General features: G+C 42.3%; 1 protein-coding gene across 1 annotated transcript; it reads left to right on the top strand.

The window, feature by feature from the left end:
* Nucleotides 1–993: 993 nt before the first annotated feature.
* On the top strand, nt 994–13,656 carry TBX19 (T-box transcription factor 19). Its single transcript, XM_071433923.1, has 8 exons — nt 994–1,205; nt 6,451–6,715; nt 8,560–8,694; nt 9,439–9,500; nt 10,517–10,578; nt 11,226–11,414; nt 12,425–12,557; nt 13,404–13,656. Exons 1-8 carry the CDS (start codon nt 1,009–1,011, stop codon nt 13,654–13,656), a joined length of 1,296 nt encoding a protein of 431 aa, XP_071290024.1. The 5' UTR covers nt 994–1,008.
* Nucleotides 13,657–15,520: the final 1,864 nt, after the last annotated feature.

Raw genomic sequence — 15,520 nt, 5'->3', positions numbered from 1 at the left:
ATTTGTGGGGTTTCCACTTAACCCTCCAGCAGGGGACTGAGCCCACATCTCTTGTCTCCTTGAATGCTGAAATTGTTGGAGTCTTCAGTAAAATGGTAGGTTTTTTTGTGGAGGGCTTGTGTTGTTGGATCAGACTTGTCAGAGACTATCTCAGGATGAGGTGAGAGAGAATGACTTTTTGGGATGCTGAGGGAGCTTTTGCATAGATGGACCTTAAGCTGGTCAGCAGTGTCAGGCCTCAGACAGTTAAGCTCGTACCAGCCCCAGAAGTGTGCAGTCTGTCCCTGGAAATGCAGCCAGAGGGGTGTTCAGCCACCTGTAAGGTGCAGGAGGGGTTCTGTGAATGACAGTGGGACCAAGGGATGGACACAATATCCATCAGCAATTGAGGGTAGGGATGCTGCCTTCTCCTTGTGCACTGAAAACTCAGTGCTGCAAGGTCTCTTACTATTATATTTTGATTTAGGAATGTAGAGGAATGAGGTTAATGCATTTATGCAACATTCATGATGAAAATATTTTAAGACAACCTTCTCTGTGTGACTATCTTGACTCTTCCTAGCTCCTTCAGTTAGAGTCCGCACCAGCGTGAATGCAATTTCCATGCATTGTTTCAGTCTGGAAATGAAACAATTTTCATTAATGGAAACCTGGTTCTCAAGCAGAACAATTAGACCCACTTCAGGTTGAAAAAAGATAAAAGCATGCTAATTTGGATGGAGGACTCTTCTTTCAAGGCAGCCAATTGAGTCATCAGCCAGCCACCCACCTGACTGTCTAACAGGTAATTAGGAGATAGTCCTCTTTTTAGTGTAGAGCGTGTGCGTAAACCTCCACACAGTGGTGTCACTGCCCTTGGGACTTCCAGGGGAAATAGCTAGGCAGTGGCAGAAGAGTGAGGAGAGCATGTTTGTCAGACGGTACCCAATGAACTGACTTCTTTTTTTATTTAGCTTATTATTTTTGTCTTTTCAGCAGCTACCTGAAGTTTCTGGCAGTAAAGCCATCATGGCAGACCTGGGCTGCAAAAAAACCAGTGACTGCACTGTCTCCAGGCTCCTCAGCGTAGTGGAGAGTGAACTCCAGGCTGGAAGAGACAAAGGTGACCCCACGGAGAAACAGCTCCAGGTTGTCTTGGAGGATGCGACGCTATGGCAGAGATTCAGGGAAGTCACTAATGAGATGATCGTGACCAAGAATGGCAGGTAAGTGATCTGCTCAGCACTGCGGGCTCAGTGGAGGTGACAGCCAGAGAGGTTAAGCTCTACAATAATAAACTGTGTGTGCAGACTCGACAGAACTGCAATGAGCACACCAGAGTTTATAGGTGACTGCAGGCTTGCAGTCTGCTAAAACCACTGTATGAACAAGATGGGGTGAACCTGCTTCTTTTTGGTCACTGCCAAACCATTCCTCCTATGAAGCATGCTGGAAAAATATATAGGTTAACTTGTGATTGCACAAAAAGGAAACTTTTGCAAGGGAATATCTCTCAAAACCTTTGTAATGACTTTTTATACTAATAACCATCAGTCTATATTAGCAAGTCCTCACCTGTAGGCTTCAAATTACTGCACAGAAGCAGATTGGTGTTGTTAGACCCAGCTGCAGTTCCCATCCCTCTGGCCTTGGGTATTAACAGCTTGTATAAGCAGTCTGTACCAGAGTGGATGCAATAAAACTGCCCTACGTGCTCTATATGTATGTGCAGTCTGAATTGCATGGTCCCACAGTTGTTGCTGGTGCCCTTAGAAACAAGTGTGGAATGTTTAATATACACTGTTTTAGAAGGACAAAACATTGTGGTATAAATGGATCACATGTCTTACTATTTGGGAACACAGAAAGGCACAGGAAAAGAGTAAAAAATCTGTGAGAAGGATGCTAATTCTGAATCAGGCACTAGCTTGAAGAAAGCTCTCCACAGAGGTTCTGCTCTGAACTGGGCTGACAGCAGAGTCCAGCCCATAACAGACAAGCAGCTACCAGAATAAGATTTGCACAGTGGTACTAAGGTTTTTATTTAATTTATCCTCGCCAGCCTTTTGCTGCCCCCCACCCCAGCTGTTCCTTCAACATGCACATGTTTTATGAGACCTCTCAGGAGATCCACCTAGGAGAGAGAAATTAAGAGATGGAGAGAAAGATTTACTCATGTGGTGTAATTTTGCCAGACTTTGACTTAGCGGAATTTGTGGATGAAATTACTGTTGTCTGTAGCTTGATGAGGGACATAGGTGAAAGCAGTAAATATGAAAAATCTTGTCTGTTGACTCAGCAAGGTGATTCTGCAGAGAGAAGTTACCATCTCAAAGGACCAGCTCTTGGTGTAAGAGCACTATTGCCATTCTGATTCCTTCTAATAACCTACTGATAGACATCTGCTGCTGAGATTCTTTTTATATTGTGGAGCTGATTATACTTCATTTAAATTGCTTTGAAAACTGCTGTTAGGCTACAGATAACTTCTAAGTGGACTTTCACTTGGTGTACAGTAGCTTAAACTGTCTCCTTAACAGTGTAAGTGATTAAAAATGAGGTAAGATGGGTTTGTTTCTGATTAATTAAATTGGTACAAAGAGTCACACATTACCAAGAGGGTTTTTTCAGTTTCTTTCCTCGCAGCTAATGAAAATTATGACTTCATGGTGATACTAGTTCTTTCCAAAATGTCAGGGTGAGTGTATAGATAAAATATTTTTATCATGTTGATAAGGGAATATTTTGTTATCTGACTATGCCTGGGTACTTTTTATTTCATTGTGTAAGCTGCCTGATTTTTTAATTTTAACTTACACACTCCTTATCAGCCTGATTCTACTTTTCCTATAGCCAGTGACATCTCTAGAAATGTCAGTGAGAGCAGCAATAGAATTCTTTATGATCAAACTACAGCGAAATTAAAAATTACAAAAGTATGTCACGCTGTCATTTGCATTAATCCTTTTAACATAGTTACTGTAGCAGAGACTATGAAAAAGGATGTCTGTATTTCTGAAAGTATTTTTCATCCAAAAACACAGCATCACACTAAAACAAAGGAAATACAGACTGTGGCCTGCAACAAAGAACTCTGAACCATGCTATTCAAAAGGAGACAAACTTGAGACAATTTCCTGTGATTGCTGAGTTTTTCTCAGGTTCAGGATTCTTCAGTGATTGTCTCCAGAGAGATTCTCAGTAGAAAAAATATTGATCTTATTCTGCTGCTGCTAAATGAGTACAACTAAACCATTCTTGCTGAAGGGTAGATGAATGCTTTTGAAAACTGTGTTCTACAATGAAAGAGAAGAGTCAGCCTGAACTTTTTTTTGTGAAAATGAAAACAGTTGGTGTGGACAGACACATTGTCAGCAAAGCTCAGAAATTAAACAGAAACCCAATACAGGAGTGTCCCAGAGAATGAAAGTCTAATTGACTAGGGATCCTCAAGTGTCAAATTCTAGCATGCACAATTCTATCTGCTCTGAGTCATCTCTAATTGGTACCGAGGGTCCCAAAAATGTCACAGTTAGATGAACCAACTTCAGTGTTAATATACAGATATGCCTCTGTGGCTGTATCATACTTCATTATAATAATCACCTGCCCTAGCAATATGCCTAGGGGAAATAGATATATTCTGAACAGGATAGATATCATTAAAATTGAAACATGTGCTATATCACAAAATGCATCTCAATGGGTACAGCTGATACAGTGGGAAACCATCTCCTATTTTACTCAGACCTATTGTATTAAATTGACACTTCAATATCAAATGCAGTGTTATCTGACTGAATAGGTTTCCTCTCTCAGTGTTTATACCATACTAGCTAGGCAGTATCCCAAGACTTTGCAATCCTTGCTATTGCCTGGAGACAGGTAGATGCCACTATTCCCCTCTGCGTATGGGGAGAATCCATAGGGGATCAGTGCAGGCAGCCATGAGTGGGGGAAAAGAAGGAAAAGAAGGCCTTTCCAGGTTTGAATGTTAAAGCAACTTTACTGGTTACTGCACATCCAAGTTTGATATCAAACATCTTCCCACTCAAGGTCTGTACTGTGGAGTAATTGCAGCACATTTGCTCTAAATAAATAGAAGAAGCTGAAGTGCTTAGCTATTGCAGAAATGGAGGTCACGTGTGCACCTACCTGATCATTGAAACAATCTGACTGAAACAAATTTGGAGAAATCACAATTTGCCATGCTAAAAGACAGATTTTAACAGTAAAGCCACTTAATCATCAGAACATGTTAGATGGTAAGTTTTCCATTGTTAGAGTCTGTACAGTCAAAACATGCTGGTCCAAGTGAGGCGGGGAACAATTGGTAGTGAAGCTGGTTAACACAGGGAAGTGCTCTAATCTTAGTGCTACAAGAGGTTAAAATGGATGGTAACAGTATTCTCTTCTGGATTGGTCTATAGGTCCTTTGGGGATAAACTTGAGCCTCTCAAATAAAAAGGCAGAGCAGCCTGTCTGCATTGTGGGCAGAGGAATTAACAATCTGCATGTAACACAAACTGCTCTGCATAATCTAGTGAAATTAAATTTTCATGTGGATTAATTTTCTCCACTAATTCAATTTCAGCTATGTATCTAAATATGTTCCTTTGAACACTGGGGGAGATCTAAGCGTTGGAAGGAGAAATGCATCCATACTTTTTATCACATTCCAGTTTGATAGCTGGTACATCCTGGTCAGAAAGACACGTGTAGTGTGTAAATCCTCAACTAAGCTTCTATTTAATTAGGAAGGTCGTGGTTCACAGTACCTTGGAGACCAGTGAGGAGTGCTGTTCCTCAGGGGTCAGTACTGGGACTAAAGCTTTTCATTACCTTTGTTGGGGACAGGGGCACACCCTTAGCAAGCTTGCCAGCAACACCTAGCTGTGTGTTCTGGTTGACATGTGGAGGGAAGGGATGTCATCCAGAGGGATCTGGACAGGCTTGAGAGCAGGGCCTGCACAAACTTCATGTGAGGAAAAGCTTAGGTAGCTGAGGTTGTTCAGCCTGGAGAGGAGAGAGACCTTATAGCAGCCTCCCAGTACCTAAAGGGGGCTGCAAGAGAGCTGGAGAGGGACTTTTTATAAGGACATGCAGTGATAGAAGGGGTGGTGAGGCACTGGAAAAGGCTGCCCCAAGAAGCTGTGGATGCCTCATCCCTGGAGATGGCTCAAGGCCAGATTGAATGAGGCTCAGAGCAACCTGGTCTAGTGGAAGGTGTTGGGGACACCAATCCAGGGACTGGGACAAGATGATCTTTAAGGTCCCTTTCAACCCAAACCATTCTATGATATCTTCTTCAATACTGCACTGACATGGTATCAGCAAGTATTAATATTAGATGAAAAATCTCAAATTCGGTCTTTTCCTGTCAGCAGAAGGTGCTGAATGTATGCAGCAAAAACTGTATCAAGGTATCCAGAAAGGTGAGTAGGATGTCATGATTGTTAGCAATTTGCATTTGTGTGTCACTAGACAGTATGACTGCAGGGGCAGAGACTTCCAGTGTCCTTTAAGACAGCCTGGAGTTTCAGCTCCCTTCTTATGTATTTTGGATGTCTTATATGGCTACCTAAGCCTCGAGAGCTACCTTACCTTAGCCCCCTAGCTATGGACCTCAGGCCATTCCTCTGGTTGCTTGGTATACTCTCTCTATACCCATAGAGAAAAGGAATCTAGAGATTCATTGGCTTTCATTGGAATTTATGGTCTATAAAAATGTGGCATGCAGAAACGGCAGTTGCCAGGTGAGGTCAGTCTGGAGATGTCTGGGGCAGGGAGGCCGGTTACTCATGGAAGAGGAATGTAGGGGGTGATATGTAATAGCAATTACATGTATTCTTTGACAAGCTAAGAAGCTTAATGAATAGGATACCTTTGCTGGGACACACCTGTTCTGATGTCCACACTTTATTCCCAGTTCCTCCAAGTGTTGGAGCCCTACTAGCTCTATTGCTGCAGACTTTCAGGTGCCAATTCAGAGCTGTGTGACATTGATCACAAGCACTGGGACAGACAGAAAACCACTGAAAGTCAAGCTGTGAGCTCCTGCAAATCTCCTTTACAAAATAAAGAAATAATAATAAAAGGGGATTGAGAAATGTGGCATTGGACCTTTGGGCACAAAAGGAGCATTTTCCCAAAACTAAACAAAGGCAGGATTTCAGTTTTAAACCCACGAGATAATGGAAGGTTGGGTAGAAGTTAAGAGCTTGTGTGTAAGATGAAACTAAAAGCAATAGGACATGGTCAAGCTGCTGAGGTCAGGGAATATGGAAGTATGGGACCAAATTACTGGAGAAACTGCCAAGTGCAAGGTCTGATGGCAAGGGTGGATTGAAGGAAGGGAGGATGGATTTTTTATACTGAGCTAGTCAGTGAGCATCTGGAAACAAACATACTGAGGAGAGTCTTTCAACAGCAGTTTCCAGCGGTGTCACCCTTTTTTGTTTCCCTGGCCAGGCGGATGTTCCCTGTTTTGAAGATCAGTGTGTCAGGCTTGGATCCAAATGCCATGTATTCCTTCCTGCTGGACTTTGCTCCGACTGATGGCCACCGCTGGAAGTACGTCAATGGAGAATGGGTGCCAGCTGGGAAACCAGAGCCACCGAACCACAGCTGTGTCTACATCCACCCAGACTCTCCGAACTTTGGGGCCCATTGGATGAAAGCTGCCATTTCCTTCAGCAAAGTCAAACTTACCAACAAGCTCAATGGGAGTGGGCAGGTATGGCCTGATGTTTCCACACCACCTCTTGGCTTCAATTGCAAGCACCTACCAATCAAGAAATATCAAGGGTCCATTTATGTAATTATAGAAGCCCTTACAGGCCTCTTCACCCACAGATGCCAATTATTCTCTGGAGGCCAAATGTAAACAGGGATAAACAGGCCTTAATTGGCACTTTCAGATTCTAATGGACTTCTTGATGTTAAGAGAGACAGAGTGCTGTGGTTTACTTAATCGTCAGGGGTCTTTTCAGAGTTGGTCTCGTGTACTGTGGATTTTTACATAGGACTTCAGAGAAAGGGGGGAAAAATGGCCATGGGTATTAGGTTTTTGTTGTGCTCCCCAATGTTGTTTGGTGTAAGTGGAATGTTGGCAGGAGTCAGATGGCAGAATAAAAGGCTGCTCCTAAATGAAATAATTACTGTGTCTGCTTCTGCATCATGATAATTATCAATATTCTATTGAATCAGCTTTGGCCTTTGGAAAGAAACCACATGTACCAGAAATAAGTGAATTTCTCTTTGAACTGCTTAAAAATGCAAACAGGAAAATTCGTTTTGTGTCATATTTTATTTTTGATGATGCATCTAAAGGCAAAATGTTGCACAAGACCTTTTGTTCACTTGTTTGTTTGGTACAAAACTCCTACAGTGGATGATACTTGTCAGCCCAGAATCAACCTCTTTCATGTAAATGTTATATGCTCTCAATCTGTTATTTCCATTAGGTTTATGAGGTACCTCTGTAAGCTTAGTGCTCTAATGAGGTAGGAAATTATCTCGGGTTTTACTGGTTGGAGAACAGGAAGATGATCTGACTTTTCCTTAGTCATATATGGAACCAGCACACAAGAATTACTGTAGAGCATAGAACAGGATCTGAATTTGCAAATGCTTGTTGTGTGTCCAGGATTTCAGAAAAGTCAAAAGCCTCAGAAAAATATGCATGGGGGGAAAAAAGCTACAGGAAACTTGGAGCGTCAAAGAGTCCCTGGAGAAAAAAACAGGGGAACACTATGTATATATATGAAGGAGAGCAAAATAATAGAAAGCAGGAGAGGAAAACCATATGAGAAACAGAACCCAAACAAAAGTTACTAAACAATAAATGACTGAAGCTTCCTTTGCTTTCTTTTGAGATCATGACCACAGTGTTAAAGTAAACCATGTCCCCACTCTGTGCTTCAGCTGCCCCTTCTCTGATGGTTTAGAAAGTAATTGGTGACTATCAGTGCTTTATGCTAATAGCTGTGTTCTTTCTTTTATATATATATATATGTATGTATACATCACTTTGCAAAGTACAAATTTTAAAAGATAATCTTGTTCTTGCACTAGACCCATTTAAAGGACCTAATAGACTTCCTGGAATCAATGCTATTCACACCTTTTAGTGCCAGGTTAGATGATCTGCCAAGGCCTGTTTGGATACACTTCATCTTGCCCAGAGAGAAGACTGGGTGACTGCCTCAGCTTCCTCCTGGCACCTTTTCTGTGATGGTGATTCTGGTCTTCCAGACAGCAGAAGCAGGATCGTGAGTGCCCCTGAGCTGTTTCAGCAGCCTCTAGTGCAGCAGGAGCCCAGTGGTTTGAGGGCCATAGCTGCTAACACAAATACTCACGGCTGCTGCTGCTGCATCCAAAGCCTTAAATCCAGTCCAGTGAAATCTCATTCTGTTTGGCCTGTAGTTATTGCAGGGGAGGGAGGCACCTGCCCTTCTGCTTTAGGAGTTGCTGGCTGGGGAGGTTCAGCAGCAACAGCTGTTCTGTCACAGAGCCAGAGGTTGGCTGTGAGGTGCCAGAGTGACACTGGGGGCTGTCTCTCTGTTTTGTTTCCTGCAGATAATGTTGAACTCCCTGCACAAATACGAGCCCCAGGTGCACATAGTTCGTGTAGGAGGCCCCCACCGGATGGTGATGAACTGCTCCTTCCCTGAGACACAGTTCATAGCGGTGACTGCCTACCAGAATGAAGAGGTAGGCGGTGCCACACTGTGCACCACTGAGGAGATCTGATAGTAGCTAATTAACTACAAGACCAGCATGCCTTTTTCTTGTTTCCCCACCAGTCCCATGCAGTGTAATACTCCATCTACTCTAATACTCTGTCTTTTCTCTGCAGTAGAATGTTGACTAATCTAGTGTCTGGCTTCAGTAATAAGTCAGGTTTAGCTTAATATCCTGACACAGCTATTCCAGACTGGTCCATCTGTCTCGGCATCTCAATCCTTTACTGGAAATAAAAGCCAAACAGCCCTAAAATATCTTTCTCCAGCAATAACTGATAGTCATAATGATAACCCTCTCTCCATGTCCCTATAATATGTACAACTGCAGAACAACACAATACTGCATGAGAAAATTTCTGCCCTTGAGGGATGCTTTGGACTGTAAGAATTGCTAACTCCTGTGCCACATCCCTTAGCTAATGTTGCGGCAGATTTTCATAGGAATTCAGTGTTTAAACCCTCTTGAAAGAGTCCACCATTCCATCACATTTACCAGACAACGTCATGCCAGGCTGCCCCAGCTGGTGTTTTGCCTGTGGCACTGATCAGTGCACAGCAAAGCTGTCTCCTACCCAGCCTGGGAAACATCAAGTGTGGGGATATATTTTAGGCTAACCCAGACAGTTCCCCTCAGATTACTCTGGAGGATGTTTTGTCACGTTTCTATTTCAAATTGCCCTCACTAACATGCCTTGTTTTCTGTAAATTCAAGATAACAGCTCTCAAAATCAAGTATAATCCCTTTGCCAAAGCCTTCCTGGATGCAAAGGAAAGGTAAGTTCATCTTTTGTTTTTTTGATCCAGTAGCTTTTTGCTGCTGATATGGTTAAAACCATGACATCACCACACGAAAGATAAATTACATAACTGAATCTTGTTTCTGCTAAATCCAGAGTCCCTCCAATGGTATTATCCGGGAGACTATATCATTATTACAATAGATGCTGAAATGGGTGAATGTGCTCTTGGGGATCCTGGCACTTATGTCTGTCTACATAGAAAGCCTGAAATGAGATGGTGTGAGCTTCCCCAGTAGTGTTATACCCTACATATGTCCACTACAGTGTACTTGCACTTCAGTGAATCTTGTAATTTGATAGGTCAGGGAGAAAAAATGTTAACTCCAAGTGTCCAAAAGCATAGTTGAAGTGAAATTACAGTGTAACTGTAATGTAACTACACTGCTGTTATTAAGTCTGTGTGATAATTTATGATAGGTTTATTAAAGTTAAGACGTCAGAGATGCTTCCATCAGAAATTAATTGTAGTTTATCTTGCAAAATTTTCCTTGCATCACCCATGTTAATGCACAGTGGCATCCAAATGATGCATTCCATCCCATAATTTCTAATTAATTTTGTTTGGACCTGCTTTATCTTCTGACATGTGAAGTGTCCCATGTGCCTGCAGGAGAATCTGTATTTCCTTTCATTCCTCTCACCACTCAAGAAGTTGCTGTGTCTCAGTATCAGGGTTTCCAGCTGGGGAAGGGGGAATGCTGCCTTCAGCTTGCCTGCAAGCAGGAATGGTGCTCACAGGCAGATTTAGAATTCCATGTTCAGCTCCCAAATATGGCAAAAAATTAGGAACATTTTTGCTTATGTCATCAAACAAAAGCTCCAGCTTCCTTTATGGCAGAATGTGGAAAGGTCTACTGCTGCCTAGCAAGGTTAAAGGAGAGGGATTTCCCTCTTTTTCACTCACTTCTCCAATTTTTAATGAATAGTTCTGGTTATAACTTTTGTAATTTTTCAATGAGAACACTTACCACTAAGTATTTTGCTTTTCAGAAACCATTCTAAGGACGTTCCAGAGACAGTCTCTGAAGGTCAACATATGACATATTCTCACTGTAAGGTTTTTATTTATGTCAACTGCAAGTTTTGTGAGATATGATGGGTGCTGGGAACCTGGGCCTTGCTTAACTGGTTCGTGCTGGTCACTTACTGAGTCCTGAATTATGTTCATAGAGAGGGACCCTTTAAAAAAAAAAAAAAGAAGATTGAAGAGACCTCACCATAGGAAATAACGTGAGAGGTCCTGCAGAGGGATGATTTTCCATAAATTCCAGTTTTTCAATATTAAAAGGAATCTAGAATCAAGATGATATATGACATTTTTAGGATTTTCTTACCCCTTTGTTTTTGTATTTGTGAATGTTTTTATCGCCTATAAATTTATCTTTCATGGGTAAACAGGTAAAAAATGAGGGGAGGCAGAAGTTGCATTTGCTTTACTGATAGTTTTTCTTTCGTTTGTTCTTTAATGTTTGTGACATTTTCTGGTTGCTTTCAGGACTTGTTTTCAGTGTTGGTGTGTTGGGAGGGGAGTGGACGGTTACTATTTTTTTGTCAGTTGTTTCACAAAACAGTATCTTAGCATCTGCTTGGTATTTCTTAGGCACAGCTAATTCTGCAAGAAGGCTGGTTATTTCTGAGTTGTACTGTAGCACTTGAATGCAGCAATAGTAATAGTTTTGTTCTCTCTTTTCCCTCAAAGTGGGTGGCTGGTTGATTTCCAACCCAGATCCAATGTGTGCCTCGGGAAGCTCTAATTACCAGTACAGTGGAGCTTTGCCTCTGCCCGCTCCACAGGCTCCCCACAGCTGCGAGAGATACTCAGCCCTGCGAGGCCATCGGGCTGCTCCATATCCACCCTCCTACATGCAGAGGAATCACTCCCCTTCAGGTATTCCTGGAGCACTGCTTTGTTGCCTCTGCCTGCCTGCCCTGTGCCTTAGGTTAGCACAAACCCTGGAGCAAGGCTAAGCTCAGGCTAGTAAAGGGCGTGGTGATTCTCTGCATAGAACCCTTCAGGCACCCAGGGTGACCAAGGCAGCAAAACAAGAGAGACCAGGAACTTGGTGCACTCTTAGTGATAAACCAGAGTGTATGGTCTTGCTTTCACTACAGCTTCCAGTTATACAAAAAGAGCGTTGCAGGTCTTCTTTTGATGCCCTGCCATGACACAGTTGAGTTCTCAAGTCAAAGCAGCTCTCAGGTAGGAGCTGAATTGAGGCAAAGGCATTTTGGTATTGTCAGAACATCCTTTGAGTCCCTTTCCCTTTCTGGATCTGGGTGCAAATCCAGAAATTGATTGTACTTTGATTAGAAGAAGTGGGTCGGAAAGCAGAGAAGGGATAAAGTAATCTGCTTGCTAATTATAATTTAGCAAGAATTCCTGTTTAATGGAAGTATTTCTCATGAAAGGATTTGGCTTGAAAGGGATTCTAAAAATCATCCTGTTCCAACCTCCCTGCCATGGGTAGGGGCACCTTCCACTAGACCAGGTTGCCCAAAGCTCCATTCAACCTGAATGAAAATTTCCAGGAATGGGGCAGTATTTATAAAATTTTATTAAGTATTTTAGCTCAAATTATAAGGAAATCTGTATCAAAACATTGTCTGATATATGTCAATTATGAAAAAAATATTAGTCAGACTTGCAGAAATGCAAATCCTATGTCTGTCACGCTGTACCTTCTCATGTATCACACCTGGGATTGCCATGGCACCTTGCTACTCTCTAAACAAACACAGGAATTTTGCCTTTTTACCTGTGGTTGGGATTTCTGTCCTATTACCTGTGGTTGGGCACCTCATGATCAGATTGCTGCCTTAAGCCTGCCCATGTTTTGCTGTCTTAAGACATTGTCTGTCACTGAGGATTTGTTTGTTGCTTTTTTTCCCTCCCCAAAGTTAATTTATTGGACAGCTCCAGCAATAATCTTCAGGTATTCTCAGGACACGACAGCTGGACTTTGCCATCCTCTCCACACACTAATTTGCTCTCAGTGCCACACACAAAGGGAGGTGCCAGCCCTGGACCCAGGTAAGGTTACAGGAAAACTGCTGCTATGAGGGGCACTGAGGCTGGTAGGACTGTCCTGGTGATTTGCCCTTTGTTCCAAACTTTAATCAGTGTCCAGGATTTGAAATGTGTCCTAAGTTCCCAATTCAAGATTCCTGGGCAAATCTTTCTGACAAGCTAATCATCTTCTGCTCTATGGGAGCTTCATTTTTCCCCAGCATTGCTGAAAACCGGGATCTTGGAATACCTACAAAGAATTCTGGACTCTACAATCTGTGAGCATTTTAAAACCAAAATATTTTTCTTCCTATATTTCTCACTATTATCCTACATGAAATGAGGATCCTATTCTAGGAGTAAATGGAATTTAGACCTAGAGAATCAATTAATTATCAAATCTTTTTCCTTATTTTCCCTAAAAGAATGCAATAATTTCTTCTCTAACTTAGGTGTCAGGAAAATCAGCTGCAATTTCAAATGCACTGTTATCTGATTGAGTAGATTTTCTTCTCAGTGTTTATACCCTAGTAGCTGGGCAGTGTCCTGAGACTTTGTGACCTCCCTCTCTAGAAACTCTTCTGACTCAGCTCCTAAGATGGGAAGAAGTCTCAGAAGCCCATAAAAAATCCTTACACTTTGAAATCTCACATATACTTGTACATTGCTCTCCATGCCTCCCTCCAGGGTCACCAGGTGATGGCTACTGGTGGTTTTTCACTTAAGATCTTCAAGGCTGATCTAGTTTGGTAACCTGATTTGAACAGCTGCTTTTGAACAGATAGTGAAATTGACTCTACTGTGCCAAGTCTTATGCAGGCTAAATGCTTTGAAATAAGTCATTCAATCTGTGCTGCTTTTTTTTCCCAGCCACTACCCTTGCCTGTGGACAGTGAGCAACAGTGCTGTAAATGCTGCCAACCCAGGAAGCGAGGTGAACAGCAACCCTCCAAGTGTGTTTTTAAGGGGTAATATCCCCTTACCTGCTGCATCATCAGTCCAAATCCCTCTGCAGGGTATGGTGTCTGGCAGCATGGAAGCACAAGGGGAAGGCACTCTCACCAGACTAACTGACTCTGCGTGGACATCCTCACACTCCTTTCAATGGACAGGCAGCTCCTGAGGGAAGCTCAGCCAACCAAGACTGACACAAATGGCAAATGTTCCCTTAGGAGTGCGATGCAGAAATGTATGCAGGAAAAGGACTTCATCACTTCCTATAATGTACCTTTTGTGTGCCAGCTAAGCCAAAATGCAAAGGCAGGAAATATTATACGAATTAGCTTGTTACTGCAATTTTATGCATCATTCAGGATAATGTCCAGAAAGAACCTTTTCAGTTAGCTTTGCTTCTATATCACGTTAAAAATGATCAGAGACATGAGACTGAGTGAAGCAGACATGGCAGCTGGATACCCGCATGTCATTTTAGAAGTTCCCTCTGTAACTAACAGCCAAGTCCAGGGAAAATTGTGAGCAAGTTTGCAACTGGTCATTTGAAGGGACAGCACTGTTTTAAAGGCTTTCTGAATCTTTTACATAGAGGTTTTCACAATACCTGAAACTAAACCCCTCAGGGGATGAAATTAGTCTGACATCCTAATGCCACCTGCATATAGCATTCTCGTCCCCTTCCCTTCTCCAGTTGCTGTTTGCTGTGTGTATGCCGTGGGGACAGTGGGCACACTCAAACTGCTGAAGTGGCCACATTGTAGCAGCAGGGTGAAGGGTAGCTAGTTTACCATTTAGAGTCTGATGTTACAGTCTTGGTAATGGAAAGCTCCAGTGTTTCAAATATGTGCTATATTTGAAAGGATGGAGGGAAAAGAATTATAGAAAAAATGTTCAGCTTACATTTCCACTTTGCTTTAGCTATACAGTACAAATAAACTATGAATACATGATGTAGTATCTCCTCAGTGCCTTTCCAAGGTGTATACACACATACAGTCTTTCTCACCTAACAACCTCTGAGCTATTTAAAGCAGGTGTGCCAGAAGTAAGTTGACAGAAGAGGAATTTTCTATTCCTTGTCCAGTTACTGGGTATAAGCTCCTGGGCATGGTATTTCATGTCTTCACACCTGTTTCCCTTTTCACTTTGTCTGCTTCAGCTTCCTTTTTCAGGCTACTGCTCTTCCCATCCTGCATGAGTGTACAACATTTAGCACAGTGGAGTCCTGATCCTGTCTGGGATTTCTAACCACTACTGTGATGCAAACAACAAGAGTCATCCCCCAGTCTTCCTTGTCCTTTCATGTATGTCCTGAGGCAAGCCTTATCAAATTCTCAGAGAAGAGTTTTGCTGTTTGGTCTCTATAAAGAAAAATGAAAGAAATCTGCAAGCTAACTCATGGAGATATGTTCCTGTATAATGTAATGCCCAGCAGCAATTCTGGTCTGTTTAGAGTCACGTGCATTGGTAGGGCACCATCCCCAGCATAGAAGAAGATTCTCTAAAGCTCCTGTGAACTGTGGTCTCTGCTTCTACTAGATACAGCAACATTCTCTTTGTTAATACTCAGTTACTGCATGCAGACTCTGGGAGCAGCATTCTATTTTGGGTAGACATTAGAGGCAGCAGCAAGAGGGGCCTTTTGATACACATCTGCCTGGTGAACTCAGTATATAATATATAACTTACGTTATATATTCTATTTCATTTATATTCTGAATGGACATTCTGGGTGAATTTGATATTCTATTACCTGGCCCGGAACCCCCCCTTAAGTTGCTCACAGTGTTATGCATTTTCATGCCTTCCCCATCTGGCTTTTCAGATAATCTGCAGGCAAGTTCATGTGCCAGAATGTACTCAATAACACTGTTAGCTTTGCTGACTTGTGCTGCAATCCCCTAAGATCAAAGTAATACAGTCGCTTTTGGTGTGCATTTTTATTAATAGTGGCATTGGTCAAACAAGAGTCAATAGAGTGCAAAAAGCTCTGCATCCTGGTCTCAGTCTTATCCTTGTCAGTTCTGACTGCA

Source organism: Agelaius tricolor, unplaced genomic scaffold, assembly GCF_023055355.1.
Source record: "Agelaius tricolor isolate 1412-34295 unplaced genomic scaffold, bAgeTri1.0.p SCAF_9, whole genome shotgun sequence".
Taxonomy (NCBI): domain Eukaryota; kingdom Metazoa; phylum Chordata; class Aves; order Passeriformes; family Icteridae; genus Agelaius; species Agelaius tricolor.
This window is presented reverse-complemented; position numbering and strand designations above follow the sequence as displayed.